This window comes from Mustelus asterias, chromosome 1 (genome assembly GCF_964213995.1).
Source record: "Mustelus asterias chromosome 1, sMusAst1.hap1.1, whole genome shotgun sequence".
Classification (NCBI taxonomy): domain Eukaryota; kingdom Metazoa; phylum Chordata; class Chondrichthyes; order Carcharhiniformes; family Triakidae; genus Mustelus; species Mustelus asterias.
This window is the reverse complement of record NC_135801.1, coordinates 126418842-126441185: the sequence shown is the minus strand read 5'-3', so window position 1 is coordinate 126441185 and position 22344 is coordinate 126418842. Positions and strand designations below refer to the sequence as shown.

General features: G+C 41.6%; 1 protein-coding gene across 12 annotated transcripts in view; it reads left to right on the top strand.

The window, feature by feature from the left end:
• The window catches only part of ipo11 (importin 11), a 548937-nt gene that overhangs the window by 337311 nt on the left and 189282 nt on the right, over nt 1–22344 (top strand). For all 12 annotated transcript variants that reach the window (XM_078218342.1, XM_078218361.1, XM_078218371.1 and 9 more), the window contains 2 exons: nt 10685–10780; nt 13543–13656. In XM_078218342.1, coding sequence (XP_078074468.1) covers nt 10685–10780; nt 13543–13656 — 210 coding nt within the window. The remainder of the gene's footprint in view (nt 1–10684; nt 10781–13542; nt 13657–22344) is intronic.

Below are 22344 nucleotides of genomic sequence, written 5' to 3'. Positions count from 1 at the left end.
GATCTGCAGGCACCCACCTGGACGTATGGAGCAAAGTGGCTTCCAGATATGGCGTGCAGTTCAGATGGACAGTGGAACAGCACCCTCTTTATTTCCCTGCGAAGGGTGACCATTGTAGGAAGTGCTGCAGAGTTCATGCAGTGTGAGGAGCTGTGTTAACACTTGCTGAGCTCCCTTGATTGGGGCAACAGCTGCCAGGCCTGATGCTAGTAAATCTTAGTGGGGCCTGAGATGGCATGTCTGCAATAATCCAAATTACCTGTCCAGCGGATGGTTGGCAGGGTAACCAGTGTGACATTGGTGGGGTTTCGAACTCGACCCTATATGAAGTCCCTCGGAGGTCTTTCAGGAGGCAGGGGGAATGTGCGCCACACGAGTCCCAACCTGATGCGCGTTATCACACACGAGGCTTGAAGCTCAGGAAATAAAGGCTTTTATTTGCTGTAACAAGGCAGCTACTAATTATATACACGATCCCAGACTGAGGGGTCCCAGACAGAGCAGAGACCTTTATACCTCTCCCAGGAGGTGGAGCCCGACTGGGATGTACTACAATAACTATAATACAAGGTGTAACAACCCAACCCTAACCCCAACAGCAACAAGTAGAACAATCCATCCCTAACCCCAACAGCAACATATATACATACTTGTAGTACTGGCCAGACCCTGGCTCAGTACTATCTAGTGGGAACCAACGATGGTTCACCACACAACCCAACGGCAACCCCGGCCTGGTCTCCCCCAACGCACTCCATCCCGTATCATGACAGCAACTGAAATGCCCTCTTGCATTCCAGAGATTAGTCCTCAGCAGCACTCACTGACTCACTCGGCCTCTCAAATGTTACACCTGAACCATGCTTCAACGGGCCAATCGTGAGTCGTGTCTGCATGACGTCAATCTCATGCAAATCAGCCTTACACTCGGGGCATGATCCAGTCTGCACCACTAGAAAGCGGCCCGAACAATCACAAACTGCTTGGTGCTGGGCACGGAACTGATTTTTAGATCCACGTGCTATTTTCCTGGATTGGCGCGATCCATACCAAGCTTGTTGAGGTGGGAAAATCGCCCCTATTTCAGGTCAAGAACCTTTCTTAAGAACTGAAGTCCTTGACCTGAAGCATCAAAGCTGTTTTTCTCTCCACCAATGTTGCCAGACTACAGCATTTTCTGTTATTCCAAATTTCCCACATCCACAGTATTTTGCTTTTGCTACTCATCACATTTGTTTCCAATGCTCTTTGATCATTTGTGCGGTTGCACATGCATTTTCTTCTATAGCTAGTTGAACATATGAAACAATTGATAGTTTTGAGACAAAGACAACCTGCCAAACTTCTTGATTCCAGTCTGATGATTATTTTACTATGCTGGGTGGTTTTTTTTAATACTGGTACTGATGCCCTGACAGTATTGCAGTTTTAATTTTGATTCCATTGGCTGTAGTATACGTGACTCTGCTTTCCCCTACTTAGTTTTAAAACTGTGTCGGATATGTTATTTAAATTGTCTTTTTTGGTTTATTCATAAATTTTGAGAATTTTAGCATCGCATTTGTGGGTGCTGCTTGCAGATGTCTGTCATTAAGTCTGAATGAATTCCTTTTAGTCAAGTCAATTTTTCTCCTTTGTTCTTAAATATAAATGAATGCTATACCATCAGATGCAGCAAAACATTTCACACCACCTCTGTAAGTTAACCATTAAACTTCACAAGAGTTTTAGGAGACTGAAGCGCTGAAGATCAAAAATGACAATACTTTAATTGGGTATTCAGATGCTGCTTTAATTCTCAAAAACCTTTAAGATTCAGAGAAGCTCAAACGAAACATACATCATATCTGATATTCTGAGGTGCATCGCTTTTCACGAGAGCCTTGTACAGCTGCCTTTCTTATTCAAATAAAGACCATAGTTTTTCTCACTTACTATCCAATATACTGACTGCTTTACTTCTTGCACCATTACTTCCAAAATCCTAGCATTTGCCTTTATGGAGTGCTTTCCTTCACTTTGTTGATTCACATTGGCAGTATTGAGGCACAAGATTATTATTTTTAAACAGATAGAAGACATTCAATGGTATGTTGTCTATTGCTCACAAATTACAGTCCTTTTGTAAACATATGTGTTTATTGTAAACATATCTGTTTATTGGGCATGCAGGAGTCCTCTTGATTGGTGCGATGTTCAGACTTCAGTCCTCCTTTCTGATATTAGCAGTTTGTTCACATAATCTTGGTGCAATTGTGGCTGTTTATTTTGCAAGGAAACAAACTTTCTGCAGTTTGATGTCATTTTTGCTTAATCAATTTTTGATTTATAAAGTCACCAGTAGTTTGATTTTGATTTGATTTATTATTGTCACATGTATTAGCATACAGTGAAAATTATTGTTTCTTGCAAGCTGTACAGACAAAGCATACCGTTCATAGAGAAGGAAATGAGAGTGTAGAATGTAGTGTTACAGTCATAGCTAGGGTATAGAGAAAGATCAACTTAATGCATGGTAGGTCCATTCAAAAGTCTGACGGCAGCAGTGAAGAAGCTGTTCTTGTGTTGGTTGGTACATGACCTAGATTTTTGTATCTTTTTTCTGACAGAAGATGGAAGAGAGAATGTCCAGGGTGCGTGGGGTCCTTAATTATGCTGCTACTTTGCTGAGGCAGCGGGAAATGTAGACAGAGTCAATGGATGGGAGGCTGGTTTGCGTGATGGATTGGGCTACATTCACGATCTTTTGTAGTTTCTTGCAGTCTTGGGCAGAGCTGGAGCCATACCAAGCTGTGATACAATCACAAAGAATGCTTTTTATGGTGCATCTGTAAAGGTTGGTGAGAGTCGTAGCTGACATACCAAATTTCCTTCGTCTTCTGAGAAAGTGAGAGGCGTTGTAAACACCTCTAAAGTAGAGTCTACAGTTGATCAAAGCTCTTTATTCATTACCCTGTTGTATGAGTTGCATCTCCTTGGAAGCATCTTTTCATTTACCTGTCGTCAAGTTCAGTTGAAATCAACATCCAAAAGAATGATTCTGCACCGGTGAATGACATGCATAGAATCTGCATGTACTGCTTTTGAATTTACATAATTTCCAGAATTGAGATCTTGAACCATCAAAATGAATAGATTTTGTAGACGTGGATAGTCTGCGTGACCTAAATATGTTGGGGATGACCAGAGGATAGCATAGGCTATAGACGTAGAACTGAGATAGATGTCAAGAGGAATTTCTTGTTACAATCATTAAGTGGTAACATAGTGGTTAGAACTGCTGCTTCACAGCACCAGGGACCCAGGTTCGATTCCTGGCTTGGGTCAGTGTGTGTGTGTGGCTGTGTGTGCTGCATGTTTTGCACATTCTCCCCGTATCTGCGTGGATTTCCTCTGGGTCTCCGGCTTCCTCACATAGTTTGAAAGACGTGCTGGTTAGGTGCATTGACCCGAACAGGCGTATGGGGGAATTTCACAGTAACTTCATTGCAGTGTTAACGTAAGCCTTACTTGTGACTAATAAATAAACGTTAACTTTTTAAGGAGTTGCCAGAACATTCACTGAGTGTGGATTTGCAACAGAGGTTCAAAAGATTCAAACTAATTCATAACTGAGGGCAAAAATGTTAAAGCAGTTTGGTTTTGTGTGGCACATGAAATGAAGAGAGGTGCCCTATCGTGCAGCAGGGCATGATTTCCAAGGTAGCTGAATGAATAGAAGTGAAGCCTCTTCTCATGGTTTGTTCAGTTTATGTACTGAGGAGATTAGCCATGCAAATCAGTGGAACAATTCTGAGTTTGGAGTAACACCGGATTTGTAAATAATCAAACAGGGCTTCCGCGCCTGATAAACAAGAATAACTATAGTGCCTTTAACATATTTCTGCTTTAACATGCTCATTATTGGGTGTAATTATTCAGTTCCCCATGCTGGGAGTGTATATGCATTCATATTGTGCAGACAAGATCAGTCTTGATTGTAAAGTCTTGTGGTTTGAGTAGGCTGTTGAAGCTTGTTGTTAAGGCTGTCCAATGAATAATGGCCGCATCCATAAGGTACCTGTGCTATTACTCCCTAAAAATGCTGTTAGGAAAGCAAGGGGCACCAGGAACATTGGAGAGGAAGATAACAGACACAAGGAGAATGTGCAAACTCCAGACATGGAGAATGTGCAAATCCGCACAGACAGTGACAACCCAAGCCAGGAATTGAACCTGGGTCCCTGGAGCTGTGAGGCAGCAGTGCTAACCACTGTGCCACCATGCCACCCTGAACCAGTTACTGGAAAATTCTGGGATCTATTATTAAGTGAGTCTTCACAGTGCTTTTAAAAAATCATGGTATGTTTAGAGTCAACATGGTTTTACAAAAAGGAACTAATGTTTGACAAAATTATTATAGCTTGTTGAGAATGTAATTAGCAGGATAGATTAAAGGAAACAAGTCGGTAAAGTATACTGTTTAAAAAAAAAAGTGCCACACAAAAGGATAATATGCAAAAAAAAGTACTCATGGAGTTGGGGGTGATGTATTAGCTTGGATAGAGAATTGGTAAACAAGGAATTTTCAAGTTGGCAGGCTGTAACTAATGGAATGCTGCAAGGGTTAGTGCTAGAGCCTCAGCCATTGACAATCTATATTCAGACTTAGGCAAAGAGACCAAGAGTAATATGTCCAAGTACTGACAATGCAAAGGGTTGTAAACATGTTAAGTGTGTAGGTAACAAGATGGAAGATGAGGTAAGTGTGAGGTTACTCACATTGGCAGGAAGATCCTCTTACAAGGAACACAAAATTAGCATGCAAGTAGGCAATGGAATATTGGCATTAATTGCAATGGAATAGGAGAACGAGAGTAAAGAAATCTTGCTCTTGTTGCATAGGGCTTTGATGAAAGCACACCTGGAGCATTGTGCGCAATTTTGACTGCATATCTAAGGAATGACATAATTACCTGGATATAATTGCTTTGGGGCTGATACATTAGATTAATACCAGGGATGAGGGGGTTGTCTGGTGAAGATAAATTTGGTCTGTATGCCCTGTAGTTTAGAAATATGAGAGTGGATCTCATTGAGAGACAGAAGATTCTGAACCAGTTTGACATGCTTATACTGAGGGGGGATTGTTTCCCTCAGAGAAACATGGAGTTAGGGCAGGTGATGGATGTGAGTGTGAGGGAACACTTTGGATCCAGTGATCATAATGCCATTAGTTTCAACCTGATCATGGATAGGGATAGATCTGGTCCTCGGGTTGAAGTTCTGAACTGGAAAAAGGCCAAATTTGATTAAATGAGACAGGATCTGGGAAGCGTGGATTGGCACAGGCTGTTCTCTGGTAAGGATGTAAATGGAAAGTGGGAGGCCTTCAAAGGAGAAATTTTGAGAGTGCAGAGTTTGTATGTTCCTGTCAGGATTAAAGGCAAAGTAAATAGGAATAAGGAACCTTGGTTCTCGAGGGAGATTGTAACACTGATTAAGAGGAAGAGAGAGTTGTATGAAATGTACAGGCAGCAAGGAACAGATCAGATGCTCGAGGAATATAAAAAGTGTAAGAAGCTACTTAAGAGAGAAATCAGGAGGGCTAAAAGAAGACATGAGGTTGCTTTGGCAGACAGAGTGAAGGAAAATCCAAAGAGCTTCCATAGGTATGTTAGGAGCAAAAGGATAGTGAGGGATAAAATTGGTCCTCTTGAAGACCAGAGTGGTAGACTGTGTATGGAACCAAAAGAGATGGGGGAGATACTAAATGGTTTTTTTGCATCCGTATTTACTGAGGAAACGGGCATGGAGTCTACGGAAATAGGGCAAACAGGTAGGGAGGTCATGGAACCTTTACAGATTAAAGGGGAGGAGGTGCTTGCTGTCTTGAGGCAAATCAGAGTGGATAAATCCCCAGGACCGGACAGGGTATTCCCACAGACCTTGAGGGAAGCTAGTGTTGAACTTGCAGGGACCCTGGCAGACATATTTAAAATGTCAGTATTCACGGGGGAGGTGCCGGATGATTGGAGGGTGGCTCATGTTGTTCCGTTGTTTAAAAAAGATTCCAAAAGAAATCCGGGAAATTATAGGCCAGTAAGTTTGATGTCGGTGGTGGGCAAGTTATTGGAAGGTGTGATAAGGGATAGGATCTACAAATATTTGGATAGACAGGGACTTATTAGGGAGAGTCAACATGGCTTTGTGCGTGGTAGGTCATGTTTGACCAATCTATTAGAGTTTTTCGAGGAGGTTACCAGGAAAGTGGATGAAGGGAAGGCGGTGGATGTTGTCTACCTGGATTTCAGCAAGGCCTTTGACAAGGTCCCTCATGGGAGGTTAGTTAGGAAGGTTCAGTCGCTGGGTATACGTGGGGAGGTAGTAAATTGGATTAGACACTGGCTCAATGGAAGAAACACAGTAAGAAGTTTAACAACACCAGGTTAAAGTCCAACAGGTTTATTTGGTAGCAAAAGCCACATCTCCACATCAATGGAAGAAGCCAGAGAGTGGTTGTGGAGGATTGCTTCTCTGAGTGGAGGCCTGTGACTAGTGGTGTGCCGCAGGGATCGGTGTTGGGTCCATTGTTGTTTGTCACCTATATCAATGATCTGGATGATAATGTGGTAAATTGGATCAGCCAATTTGCTGATGATACAAAGATTGGAGGTGTAGTGGACAGTGAGGAAGGTTTTCAAAGCTTGCAGAGGGATTTGGACGAACTAGAAAAATGGGCTGAAAAATTGCAAATGGAATTTAACGCAGACAAGTGTGAGATATTGCACTTTGGAAGGACAAACCAGAGTAGAACGTACAGGGTAAATGGTAGGACTCTGAAGAGTGCAATTGAACAGAGGGATCTGGGAATACAGGTACAGAATTCCCTAAAAGTGACGTCACAGGTGGATAGGGTCGTAAAGAGTGCCTTTGGTACATTGGCCTTTATAAATCAAAGTATCGAGTATAAAAGTTGGAGTGTTATGGTAAGGTTATATAAGGCATTGGTGAGGCTGAATTTAGAGTATTGTGTCCAGTTTTGGTCACCTAGTTACAGGAAGGATGTAAATAAGGTTGAAAGAGTGCAGAGAAGATTCACAAGGATGTTGCCGGGACTTGAGAAGCTGAGTTACAGAGAGAGATTGAATAGGTTGGGACTTTATTCCCTGGAGCGTAAAAGAATGAGGGGAGATTTGATAGAGGTGTATAAGATTTTGATGGGTATAGATAGAGTGAATGCGAGCAGGCTTTTTCCACTGAGGCTAGGGGAGAAAAAAACCAGAGGGCATGGGTTAAGGATGAAAGGAGAAAGGTTTAAAGGGAATATTAGGGGGGGCTTGTTCACGCAGAGAGTGGTGGGAGTGTGGAATGAGCTGCCGGATAAAGTGGTAAATGCGGGGTCACTTTTAACATTTAAGAAAAACTTGGACGGGTTCATGGATGAGAGGGGTGTGGAGGGATATGGTCCAAGTGCAGGTCAGTGGGACTAGGCAAAAAATGGTTCGGCACAGACAAGAAGGGCCAAAAGGCCTGTTTCTGAGCTGTAATTTTCTATGGTTCTATGGAAGATAGGCATAGGAGGAGGCCATTTGGCCCTTCGAGCCTGCTCCGCCATTCATTACGATCATGGCTGATTGTCCAACTCAATAGCCTAATCCTGCTTTTTCTCCATAATCTTTGATCCCATTTGCCCCAGGTGCTATATCTAGCCGCCTCTTGAATGCATTCAATGTTTTGGCATCAACTACTTCCTGTGGTAATGAATTCCACAGGCTCACCACTCTTTGGGTGAAGAAATGTCTCCTTACCTCTGTCCTAAATGGTCTACCCTGAATCCTCAGACTGTGACCCCTGGTTCTGGACTCCCCCACCACCGGGAATATCCTCCCTGCATCTACCTTGGCTGGGTTTGCCTCAGGACTTAAGATGAGGACAATATCTTTTCTCTCAGGGTTGTGAATTTTTGGAATTCTCTACCTCAGAGGATTGTGGATGCTTCATCGGTAAGTATGTTCAAGTCAGAAAGATAGATTTGGGGGGATCAAGGGATATGGGGAGTGGCAGGAAATTGGCATTGAAGGAGAAGATCAGGCATGATATTGAATGACAGAGCAGGCCCAAGGGGCCACAAGGTCTTGTGTTTCTTATGTTCTCATCATTAGTCATTGGCCTCAAGGCCTTGTTCAGTCTGGGGCCAATAATTTAATTGACCTGAACTCAATTAGGTTTAGTTGTCTCCTGTGAAAAAAATGAATGCAAAGAAATTTATTTTGAATTTGACATTGTATTTCGATATTAAAATGACTGTGAAGGAGATTTGATAGAACATTTCCTTATAGGGTTTAGCATGAGAGACTGGTTAAATGTATTTCCAAAGATGTAAAATGTCATTGATTTTACCACCATAAATTTCCGAGAAAATGATGGTGTGAATCACACTTCTATGATAGCGTGAATCACTTCCACTTGATTTTTTTGAGCAAAGTGTGGTAGAACCTGGAGAGAAAGCCGACCAGTGAAATGTGCCTTTTTTCTTGCCAGAAACAACACTGCCATTTTTTTGCTAAGATTTTGCTCTGTGACTCGCTACGACTCCAAACCTTGACATAGAACATAGAACATTACAGCGCAGTGCAGGCCCTTCGGCCCTCGATGTTGCGCCGACCAGTGGTACCAATCTAAAGCCCCTCTAATCTACACTATTCCAATATCATCCATATGTTTATCCAATAACCACTTGAATGCTCTCAACGTTGATGAGTCCACCACTGCTGCAGGCAGGGCATTCCACGCCCTTACTGCTCTCTGAGTAAAGAACCTACCTCTAACATCTGTCCTATATCTCTCACCCCTCAATTTAAAGCTATGTCCCCTCATGTTAGCCATCACCATCCGAGGAAAAAGGCTCTCACTATCCACCCTATCTAATCCTCTGATCATCTTGTATGCCTCTATTAAGTCACCTCTTAACCTTCTTCTCTCTAACGAAAACAACCTCAAGCCCCTCAGCCTTTCCTCATACGATTTTCCCACCATACCAGGCAACATCCTGGTAAATCTCCTCTGCACTCTTTCCAACACTCCCACATCTTTCCTATAATACGACGACCAGAACTGTACGCAATACTCCAAATGCGGCCGCACCAGAGTTTTGTACAGTTGCAGCATGACCTCCTGGCTCCGAAACTCAATCCCTCTACCAATAAAAGCTAACACACCGTACGCCTTCTTAACAACCCTATCAACCTGGGTGCCAACTTTCAGGGATCTATGCACATGGACACCCAGATCCCTCTGTTCATCCACACTACCAAGTATCTTACCATTAGCCCAGTACTCTGTATTCCTGTTACTCCTTCCAAAGTGAATCACCTCACACTTTTCCGCATTGAACTCCATTTGCCACCTCTCAGCCCAGCTCTGCAGCTTATCTATGTCCCTCTGTAACCTGCCACTTCCCTCCGCACTGTCTACAACTCCACTGACTTTAGTGTCATCCGCAAATTTACTAATCCATCCTTCCACGCCCTCATCCAAGTCATTAATAAAAATGACAAACAGCAGTGGCCCCAAAACAGATCCTTGTTGTACACCACTAGTAACTGAACTCCAGGATGAATATTTCCCATCAACCACCACCCTTTGTTTTCTTACAGCTAGGCAATTCCTGATCCAAACCACTAAATCACCCTCAATCCCATGTGTCCGTATTTTCTGCAAAAGCTTACCATGGGGAACCTTATCAAACGCTTTGCTGAAATCCATATACACCACATCAACCGCTTTACCCTCATCCACCTCTTTGGTCACCTTCTCAAAGAACTCGATAAGGTTTGTGAGGCACGACCTACCCTTCACAAAACCGTGCTGACTATCCCTAATCAAATTATTCCTTTCTAGGTGATTATAAATGCTATCTCTTATGATCCTTTCCAATACTTTGCCCACAACAGAAACAAGGCTCACCGGTCTATAATTACCAGGTTTGTCCCTACTCCCCTTCTTGAACAAGGGGACAACATTTGCTATCCTCCAGTCTTCTGGCACTGTTCCTGTAGACAATGACGACACAAAGATCAAAGCCAAAGGCTCTGCAATCTCCTCTCTAGCCTCCCAGAGAATCCTAGGATAAATCCCATCCGGCCCAGGGGACTTATCTATTTTTACCCTTTCCAGAATTGACGTGCTGAATTTGTGGAGAGGATGTATCCAGTGAGGTTTTAATTGAAACTGTAACTTCCAATTGCAATGTGTGGGTAGAAAACATGAGCTTTCACTCTGATTCGGATGGATTTGAATTAAACAAATATACATAAATTTAATTATAAATGCATCTAAAAGAAAGCACAAAATACCCGGTGAATGTGAAGTTAATTTGTTGCAATGGTTCATTTTGGAATTGTTACAAAAATGTAACTGAGACATGAATATTTGCACAGAATAATTTCAGTTGCCATTGACGTATTGTACAAACACGATATGGATGTACAAGTAAGGCTGGCCAGTTCTGGTGCATTGTTTCTATGCATGCCATTTGACATCTCAAGATACACGATGTTCGTGAAATTCTAGTGGAAACCCTTATCAAAGTGTTTTAAAAAAGGCAATAATTTAATTTGAATGAATTTACTCAACAGTTCAAACATCTGTTTCAAAATTCTTTTAACTATTTCAGCAGTTAATAATTCCTTTATTTTTACAGGTTGTAGAAAATGTCCTAAAAGTGAACCCTATACTAGGACCTCAGATGTTTCAGCCACTTCTTCCATCGGTCCTTAAAGGAATCTTGGATGGAGAGGTAAGAATTTATGAATATAATTCATATATGATGTATTCAGATTCATTTAAACAATTTAGTAGAAATGTAATGTTAAAGAAAGCAGGTACAGAACAAATACGCTTGCAGTTTATACTTTTGATGTCTGTAAGAATCTCCAGAATTACCTAGAAGCTTAATGAAATTCTTGCAGTAATCATTGAAGTAGTCTGGGAAGTAATTTCTGTTGCTGTTCATTGCCTTCATGATGTTGAGATTGCAAAATATTAAAAAAGGGCAATATATCTTCATACTGACAAATCACTGCTTTAACGGACTTTACATTGCATCTCTCGTGAATACTGCTAATTTGTTTATATCTCTATTAAGAGGTCATTGTATTTACCAGAATTTACCATTAGAAAGTTTATTTACAACATTTGGGTTTTGTATCAACTGTCTAAGACATAACTCCTGGTTAAAATATATTTCTAAGTTCTGATTTCAGGTACTCGGGCAAATTGACTTCCATCGTTATTTTTAAAAAACAAGTTTTTTGAGCTCACAAATTGCATGCTATATTATATTGTGCGACAGGTTATAATGAAGTTACTTAATGAGGGCATTTTGTTTGAGTAGTTTTCTCTAGCTATTGACAGTTAACTGGGAAACTAAATAAGGGATGCTGAATGTTTTTGTGAAACCACGTACAATGTGGTGACAGTATATTGCATAGAGGTCAGCATTTTAAGTAAAATCATGGGAGGCTAGGGAGGAAATTGCGGGTCCCCTAGCAGAGATATTTGAATCATCGATAGTCACAGGTGAAGTGCCTGAAGATTAGAGGGTAGCAAATGTTGTGCCTTTGTTTAAGAAGGACTGCAGGGAAAAGCCTGGGAACTACAGGCCGGTGAGTCTCACATCTGTAGTGGGTAAGTTGCTAGAAGGAATTTTGAGAGATAGGATCTACAGGCATTTGGAGAGGCAAAGATTGATTAGGGGCAGTCAGCATGGCTTTATGAGTGGAAAATCATGTCTCACAAATTTGATTGAGTTTTTTAAAGGGGTAGTCAAGAAGGTAGATGAAGGCAGTGCAGTTGATGTTGTCTACATGGACTTTAGCAAGGCCTTTGACAAGGTAGTTTGTTGCATAAGGTTAAATCTCTCAGGATCCAGGGTGAGGTAGCTAAATGGATATAAAATTGGCTTGATGACAGAAGCCAGAGGGTGGTTGTAGAGGGTTGTTTTTCAAACTGGAGCCCTGTGACCAGCGGTGTGGCTCAGGGATCAGTGCTGGGTCCACTGTTATTTGTCATTTATATTAATGATTTGAATGAGAATTTAGGAGGCATGGTTAGTAAATTTGCAGATGACACCAAGATTGGTGACATAGTGGACAGTGAAGAAAGTTATCTCGGATTGCAACAGGATCTTGATCAATTGGGCCACTGGGCTGACGCATGGCAGATGGAATTTAATTTAGATAAATGTGAGGTGATGCATTTTGATAGATCGAACCAGGGCAGGACTTACTCAGTTAATGGTAGGGCGTTGGGGACAGTTTCAGAACAAAGATCTAGAGGTACAGGTTTATAACTCCTTGAAAGTGGAGTCACAGGTGGACAGAGTGGTGAAGAAGGCATTCAGCATGCTTGGTTTCATTGGTCAGAACATTGAATATAGGAGTTGGGACGTCTTGTTGAAGTTGTACAAGACATTGGTAAGGCCACACTTGGAATACTGTGTACAGTTCTGGTCACCCTATTATAGAAAAGATATTATTAAACTAGAAAGAGTGCAGAAAAGATTTACTAGGATGCTACCAGGACTTGATGATTTGAGTTATAAGGAGAGGGCTGGAAAGATTGGGACTTTTTTCGCTGGAGCGTAGGAGGCTGAGCGGTGATCTTACAGTGGTCTATAAAATAATGACGTGCATAGATCAGCTAGATAGTCAATATCTTTTCCCAAAGGTAGAGGAGTCTAAAACTAGACGGCATAGGTTTAAGGTGAGAGGGGAGAGATACAAAAGTGTCCAGAGGGGCAATTTTTTCACACAGAGGGTGGTGAGTGTCTGACTCATACAAGATGTTTTGCAGTCAACCAGGGAGCAGGCAAGCCACAGTACTGAGAGAAAATTGAGCTGTGCCCTTGGTTTGCACAATTCAAAAGTGCCTTGCATTTTTTACCTTTTGGATTTGATTTGATTTATTACTGTCACATGTATCAGTATAGAGTGAAAAGTAATGTTTCATGCACGCTATACAGGCAAAGCATACCCGTTCATAGAGAAGGGAAAGAGAGGGTGCAGAATGTAGTGTTACAGTCATAGCTGGATGTAGAGAAAGATCAACTTAACTACAAGGTAGGTCCATTCAAAAGTCTGATGGCAGCAGGGAAGAAGCTGTTCGTGAGTCAGTAGGCACGTATCTTTTTCCCGATGGAAGAAGGTGGAAGAGAGTGGAAGAGAGTATGTCTGGAGTGCGTGGTGTCATTGATTATGCTGGCTGTTTTTCTGAGGCAGCGGGAAGTGTAGACATAGTTAATGGATGGGAGGCTGGTTTGCATGATGAACTGGGCTTCATTCACAATTCTTTGTAGTTTCCTGCGGACTTGGACAGAGCAGGAGCCATACCAATATAGTATGGAGAATTGAGAACTTTACAAAGGAAGCCTTCTAAACTTATTTTGCAGCACATTTTTGTGAACATAAATGAGACGTAATTTATTTACACATTTAAAAAAAGTAATGTCACTATTTTTTAAAAATCATGTTTTAATTGTTTTGTTTCCTTGTACTTCAGAAATATCCAGTGGTAATGTCTACATACCTAGGTATCGCAGGACGGGTACTGTTGCAAAATATGGGATTTTTCTCTTCACTTCTCAACCAGATTGCATTAGAACTCAACCAGGAGGTGAGTGTTAATAATTACATTCGTGAAACATGCCCTTTGAAATTGATATCTGCTTACTGAAGCCCATGAGCTTAATTGTGGTATTCTTACCTTTCATCAATGAGCATCAAATAAGTGTATTGGGTTTGAAAATTGATAATTACCTAGAAGATAGGAAAAGTGGAGAGCAACGATGAACAACAACTGAATTATTAGGTATTATTGCAGTTAAATTGTCTGCAAAATAGCAAAGTACAACCTTATACCAACCAAATGTGTGAAGAAGAGGAACAGATTTTTTTCTCTGAATATGTCCACCTCCAATGCCCCAAAAGGGCATTGAGATGCACCTTTGTGCAATAGCTTCCATGACAATTGTTTATTTTTTCATTTCCAACACCACCCAGCAAAAGATTAAATAGGATACAGCTATACTACCATTTTCACAGTTTTTCAAAAGCATATTGGGGTTTGAATTGATTTCCACAAGCATTAAAGCTGCAGAGACGTAAAGCCCACTGCAGGAGTCTGTCTCACCTCCAGTTTGGGATTGCATGCTATGCTGTATGAATCTCGGCTGGTACACAGCCACATTAGCAATTTTACCTCTGGTAGGCTGGTAGTCCTGTCCTTGTTCTCCTAACCTTAATTGTTAGCTGTCTGGGTTTGGAATTCTACACATGCATTTAAACCTCCATGCATAAAGTTCCTTTGTCACTGATCTTGATGTTGGATGCAACAATACATGTCATGCAGTATAAAACTTGGTATTCTGGCATACCTCGCTATCCGCACGCACAATGCAGACTGATAGCTGCAGCAGTCATGAACATTTATAGCTTCAATCAAACACCAAATCCATTTGCTGTACTAGAGATGGGAGGAATATGTAATCATTTTAGGACACCTTTGTAGATTTCACAGCACAATTCACTATTAAGACCATATATTGGGAATGTTAGGCTTGTGGATTGCCAAATTCTTAACATTGCGATTTAAAAGTTATCACTGGAGGAGTTGCACTTAATTCCCTTTTATCTTAAAGCTATATTAAGTGATCCAGATGCACATTGTGGCATAATTCAAGGTGAGGAGAGAACAAACCAAGACAAGGGGTTTGAAAGCAGAACTTGAATTGGAAGCATGAGGTGAAGCTACAGCATTTTGATAAAATGTTTTCCCTTTGATCCTCCAGTACCACATTTGATTTAAATTGTAATCCATAGAAAAGTATATTATAACTAGATGGCACTGTAGCCTTTTCTCATTGTCTTTCTGAAGCTTTACAAAGTCAATTTTACTGTTTGCCTATCTGGTGATAGAATTATTTTGACTAAAAAATTCTCTTCCCTTTGCTTGTCCCGTCTGTGCTAACTTCAGTCATAAGGAAGACATGTTTAATCCCCTGAATACTTTTCTTAAGCAAAGGTTAGGTTCCATGTGATTTGAACCTTGCTTTGCTTTAAGTCTGCCAATCTGTTAGCCGTTTTTTTTAAAAAAAAGGTTTCTTTAAAATCATAAAGCTGCAAAGTGCCTGTGACCTTCCTTATCTATCTAGCCCAATCACTACCTTCGTAATTTTGTGAATCGCTTGCAGTATTTTTAAGTGTGCTATAATTCTGTTTCTCTTCTCAATATATTGGTGTACTTGTAAGAGGACTCATGCTAATCATGTGAATCCAAGGACAAGTCAGAACGGGTATTGATCCATCTTAAATCAAATGACATTCCAAAAGCACACCAAGCACCCTATGTTGAAGAAGATCACACGTGCTTTAAATCTCTCTAAAAAATATTACTTAACCAACTGAATATTCTCAGTACTTTCTGTCTGTATTTCAGATTCCCAGCATCTGCAGTATTTCGCTTTGGTATTATTGTTTAATTCAACGCCACTTCTATCCCAGGGCTTATTCTTATCATAGAAATCATAGAAACCCTACAGTACAGAAAGAGGCCATTCGGCCCATCGGGTCTGCACCGACCACAATCCCACCCAGGCCCAACCCCCATATCCCTACATATTTTACCCACTAATCCCTCTAATCTATGCATCCCAGGACACTAAGGGGCAATTTTAGCATGGCCAATTAACCTAACCCGCACATCTTTGGACTGTGGGAGGAAACCGGGGCACCCGGAGGAAACCCACGCAGACACGAGGAGAATGTGCAAACTCCACACAGACAGTGACCCAAGCTGGGAATCGAACCAGGTCCCTGGAGCTGTGAAGCAGCAGTGCTAACCACTGTGCTACCGTGCCGCCCCAATATCTCCAATAGGATTGCTGTTTGTCTCTTTTATTGTGTTTATCATCATTGCTTTTTGTTTCCCGACATTTAAGTTTATCAGGTAGCTACAAAAACTTGCGTTCCCAGGCCGTAGCGCTTTCTTTGCCAACTGTATCCTGTTCCAACATATTCCACATAGATTCCTACTGAAATCTCACCTGTTCATGTTTCAGACCCACCAATCATTACAGATTTTTTTCATTCATGGGATGGAGACATTGTTGACAAGACCTGCATTTGTTGCTCATCGCTAATTGTCTTGAAACATATGGCTTGCTAGGACATGGCAGAGGACACTTAAGAGTCAACCACATTGCTGTGGGTCTGAAGTCACATGTAGGCCAAACTACGATTTTGACCCAGGAGCAATGAAGGGGCAGTGATAAATTTTTCAAGTCAGAATGGTGACTTAGAGGGGAACTTGCAGTTATTGGTGTTCTTGTGCGCTGACCACCCTGTTCTTCAAAACTGTACCAGTTGTGGGTGTTGAAGATGCTGTCAAGGGGGCTTTTGTGCGTTCCTGCAGTGCATCTTGTAGATGGCACACATGGCTGCTGCTGTTTTGTTGGTGTTGGAGGGAGTGAATGTTTGTGTTGGGGTGCCAATCAAGTGGACTGCTTTGACCTGAATGGTGTTCAGCTTCTTCTTGTTGCTGGAGCTGCACTGATCCAGGCAAATGGAGAATATTCCATCATCGTTTAGGTGCGTGACTAGTTGATGGGAGAAAGGTTTTGGGGAATCAGGAGGTGAAGTGCTTGCCACAGAATTCTCTGCCTCTGACCTGCTCCTGTAGCCACATTGTTTATATGGGTGGTCCAGGTGAATTGCTAGTGAATGTATGATGATGCTTCTAAGGTATCATCTCACCATATATTTTCTGGAGATCTTTCCTTGACAGATGCCAACGCCAGTTTCTCAAACCTGCACAGCCTAATTCTAGTTCCTTCCCACGATCCTGGTGAACCCATTCTAGCCACTCTTCACAGAACAAATGTCTTCACATCTCATTTTTATTTTTTCTGTCCTCATCCCGATTAATAACTGTCCTTGTGTCATTTCCTGCTCTTCATAGAATCCCTACAATGCAGTAGGAGGCCATTTGGCCAAACGAGCCTGCACCGACAACAATTCCACCCAGGCGCTATCCCTGTAACTCCACATTTACCCTGCCATTCCCCCTGACATTTAGCATGGCCAGTCTACCTAACCAGCACATCTTTGGAGTGTGGGAGGAAGCCGGAGCACCCGGAGGAAACCCGCGCAGACACGGGAGAACATGCAAACTCCACACAGACAGTCACCCAAGGTCGGAATCGAACCTGGGTCCCTGGTGCTATAAGGAAACAGTGCTAACCACTGTGCCACCGTGCCATCCTATACTCAGACTCGGAAAGTCACTCAGAGAGATTTGAGTTAAACGGATTTGTAACAGGCTGATTGTGCTTGACTGATCTAATCAAATTTTCTGTTGCAGTAACAGAGAAAGTTGATAAAGAAAAAGCAGTGGATATTGTTTAAATAGATTTTAGGAAAGTCTTTGACAACGTACCACAGGAAAGGTTTATTAACAAAATTGTGCCTCATGGAAAAGGTGGGTCAGTATCAGCTTGGATAAAAAATTGGCTGAAGGACAGAAAACAAAGTTGTGACAAATGGTAGCTTTTCAAACCAGAGGAAGGGAGACAGTTATGTTCCCCAAGAGATGGTGCTGGGGACCACCGCTTTTTTGATTTTTATGGATGACTTGGATTTTGGAATGCAGAGTAAAATTTCAAAGTTTGCCGATGATTCCAAGTTTGGAGGAGTGGCAAATATTGAGGAAGATACCAATCAACTGCAACAGGATATACATAGGCAAATTGGACAGAAAGTGGAAGATGGAGTTTAATACAGAGAAGTGTGAGGTAATGCATTTTAGCAGAAGGAACAAGGTGAGTCAATATAGATTAAATGCCACAGTTCAAAAATGTTCACGTGCATCGATATTTGCCAGGATATATTGAGAGAGCAGTTAGCAAAGCAAGTGGGATCTTCAGCTTCATGAATAGAGGCATTGAGTACAAAAGCAAGTAAGTTATGCTAAACTCGTAGAAAGTTCTGGTTAAGCCACAATTGAAGAATTGCTTCCAGTTCTGGTCACCACAACACTTTCAGAAAGATGTGAGGGTCCCTGAGAGGTTGCAGAGGAAATTTATTAGAATAGTTCCAGGAATTAAGAATTTTAGCTACAAGGTTAAGTTGGAGAAACTAGATTTGTTCTTTGAGCAAAGGAGATTGAGGGGAAAGTTGATAGGAGTGTACAAGTTTATGACAGGTTTAGATAAGGTAAAGCTGATCCCATTAGCTGATAGTACAAGGATAGGGGACACAAATTTAAAGTTTTGGTCAAGAGTTGCAGAAGATATGCAAAATAATATTTTTACACAGCAAATAGTAATGACCTGGAATTTGCTGCATATCAGGCCGATGGTAGTGGAAACAATTAATGATTTCAAAAGGAAATTGATTGGACACTCGAGAGACGAAAACCTACAGGGTATAGAACAGGGAATGGGACTAATTGGTGCAACGCTTCAGCCACCTGTACCATAATGATTCTGTGTGGGTATACAGAACATGATTTCAAAGTTTCTAGATGGTGCTGAATTTAGAAATGTAGCAAACAATAGGAAGGAGAGTAACATACTTCAGGAGGAAATCCACTGGTGAATTAGGCAAAGACCTGGTTGGCTGTAGAGATTCGCATTCTAATCCATATTCTGTAACTTGATTTTGTGTCTCTGTATGCCCTGTTTGAGAGCAGATTTCCACTCCATCTGACGAAGGAGCAGCGCTCCGAAAGCTAATGGCATTTGCTACCAAATAAATCTGTTGGACTTTAACCTGGTGTTGTTAAAACTCTTACTAGAATTAGGCAAACACAGGCTCCCAACCTTGGGTAGCTATTAATTCAGCCCCAAGGAAGCACAAATTGCTGCCTTTTTGCATTCCTCATTTGTTCCCTCCTCCTTAGTCTTGTTTGCACATTCCTCCCTTTTCCAATTGAACTGGCATCACCTTGAGTTGATATCAACATTTCTGCCGCTATCACTTTGTGTACCTATTTTATCATTTGATTCATTGAGAGTACTTATTAGCTCTTTACCACCCACAAAGTTTGATGTTTAATGCATTGATAGCGAGTTTCACTGAATCATTCTACCTCAAGCTTACTATTTTGACAGCTTCATCCAGTTCCATATTGAAATATATGTTCGATTGTCATTATGTTGCTTTATTTATTTTCTTCTCAGTTTTCAACTTGGAGAATAAAACTATACACTGGAAAGATATGGGCCCAAACTTTACAATATTGGCGTAGCAACTAGCACTCACCAATATTAACAAGTAAATCGGACAGCAAGTTCCAGTGGCTGCACCTGCACAGTTCAGTGTGGAAACCAGGAGGTTGTTGTTTGTGTTACCCTGCTCTTCCACTGATGTATTTCCGATTGACTTTTCACTGAAACTCAGGATCCGTGATGTTGTTTTATTTGCATGCCAGTTGAGATTTGTTCATTTTTATGTAAACTTTCACAAACCTGGAATGTTTGTATCTGATAAACTGACTCATTTTAACAAGGTGTGCTCTCGGCTCAGCTGACTAGGAGCATGGGAAAAATATCTATAAAAATCAGCTTTTATGCATGGTCATTCTGTCATCTTCTCTGTAGAGTGAGAAGAAGTCTTTCATTTAGGAACCAGCCGAGTGACAGCAATAAGGAAATGGTCAAGTTAGCAATCTGGATGGACAAGTTTAAATGGGTTGAAGTGCCTCTGCACCCAAGGATATGTTGGTGACCTGTTGGATAAAATATATAAAACTTGTGCATAGATATATATTCAAATTTCAAGAATCAGGTGTGGACTAATCTAGGCAACATGTGCAAGGCTGCACACCTTGGCTATCTTTGACACAGAAGCAGGGCATCTGGCCTGGTAATATAACACCACTCTACATTACTGTAAATAATTGCTTCATGCTGGATTTTGGGAACAGGTTGATGGGATTGCTCATGTTAGACAGCAACCTATTTTTGGATGAAATATAAAAAGAAAATCCTGGCCGCATAACAACAAAACCTATGGTCCATTGAAAAAAATAGGTTCTTCAAAACATGAAGGTGTTGACAGTTCATGTCAAGAAACTAATTTCCCTTTAGACCCGGGGAAGAATTGCCTCATGGAATGATGTCTTCCCATCAAGCTGTAAGCAGGGCCCAGAATGAAAGAACCTCCATGTCACCACGACCTTTTTAACTGAGTCATTGCCACATAAAATTGACTTCTGAGTTTGCCTCCCAAGAAACTGTGATTACACTTTGAAAGTAACTAATTGACGCTAGACTACTTCAGAATTTTTGAAGGATATGATAAGTTACAATATTACAAATAGACTCTCGTGGAGACTGAGGTTTGACAGAGATGCAGTCAATCTTGTCAATCTGTGTGAAAGAGCAGATGGTAGAGAACTATGATCCATATCTTGTTGGTTTTCATCAGAATTTGGGAGGAAGCGTATATCAGGACAGCTCTGGAGATGCAAAAACAAAAATCCTTAATACCAAAGTTTATAAATGATGGAGTTTTTATGATTCATCTAAAGTGTTATTCTTTTTCAAATAACTCACCACCTGACTGCCTAAAGTCTGCGCACTATCGATATGGCACACATCAGGAGGGTGATGAATTACTCTCCACTTGCCTGGATGAATGAGGCTCCAACAGCAGACACGAAGCTCAACACCACCCAGGTCAAAGCAACCTGTTAGGTTCACACCCCATCCACCACCACCAACATTCACTCCCTCCAATATTGACGCACACTGACAGCAGAGTGTACTATAAATAAGATGCACTACTGCAATGCACGGAGACTTCTTTGGCAGCACCTTCCAAACCCATGATCTCACCACCTAAAAGGACAAGGGAAGCAGACACTTTGGGAACATCATCACCTGCAAGTTCCCCTCCAAGCCGCATATCATTCTGACATGGAACTATCACTTTGCGTTTACTATTGCTGGATCAAAATTCTGGAACTCCTTCCCTGACAGGACTCTGGATGTACCTACATCCCATGGACTGCAGTGGCTCAAGAAGGTGCTTACCACAACCTTCGTGAGGGCAGTTAGGCATGGGCAATAAATGCTGATCTTGGCATGCCCAAACTCCGCGAAAGAATTAAAAATGCATTAAGAGCTGCTTCCCTGCACATCTCTTTAGGCGGCACGGTGACACAGTGGTTAGCACTACTGCCTCACAGCGCCAGAGATGCAGGTTCAATTCTGGCCTAGGGTGACTCTATGGAGTTTGCACATTCTCCCCTTGTTTGTGTGGGTTTCTTTCGGATGCTCTGGTTTCCTCGCACAGTCCAAAGATGTGCATTTTAGGTGGATTGGCCATGCTAAATTGCCCCTTAGTGTCCAAAGATTTGTTGGTTAGATGGATTAGCCATAGTGAATGGGTGGGGTTACAGGGACAGGGTGGGGCTTCGACCTGGGTAAGACACTCTTTTGGAGAGTCGGTGCAGATTCGATGGGCTGAATGGCTTCTGCACTGTAGGGATTCTATGGCTCTGTTCCTGCCATATCTTCAATTCTTGACTGTTACGTTTTGTGTTTCAGTATTCTTGATAAATATTTGACTTCATGTACACCAGGATCAGTGAACATTTTCTTTGATTTAACATCAGTAAAGGTTAAGTCACTCTCACCATCTTTTATAACCATCTATATGCCGTTTGCCTCAAATCCATCATTATCCTTAGTTATTGTTATATCCAGAGGTATGAAACTTCAGTGGCCTGTTCAATCATGAGCTGAACTTCCTAATCCTTATCTCGTTCTCTTCCGGCACCACTGGATTTTACCTGCAGAACATTGTCTTCCTGCATTTGGGCCTATTGTCAAAATTTCAATCCAGACTTCCCTGTGCTTCTCACAAGTTAGGTTACTGCTGATTCCATGTTCTCAGCTGTCTGTCATTGCTAATCTTTCTTTCAAGCATCACAGCCTACACTGGAGTTCTGTCATTTTTTCTTTCCTATGCCACCCCTTGTCTCCTAAAGCAACTTTAAAAACCTTTCTGTTCCATTGTGCATTGAGTTTCCCACCCCCAATCGTTGCTCAGTGCCCACTTTACTTTTGTCCTTTTTGACACTGACATATTTTCTTTGAATGAGGAAAGCTGAAGGAACACGACCTGCTTTTATCATGCTAGAAGTCTTAATGCAGCTTTATTTAAACAACGAACTTGAGGCAATGAAGGAAGATTACAAAGCAACCATCTATGCAGGCACAAAAACAGATTTTAAGCATATCTTCCCATGCACCAATCAGCAGAGTGTAGTATCCACCTTGTTAATTTAAATTTATTT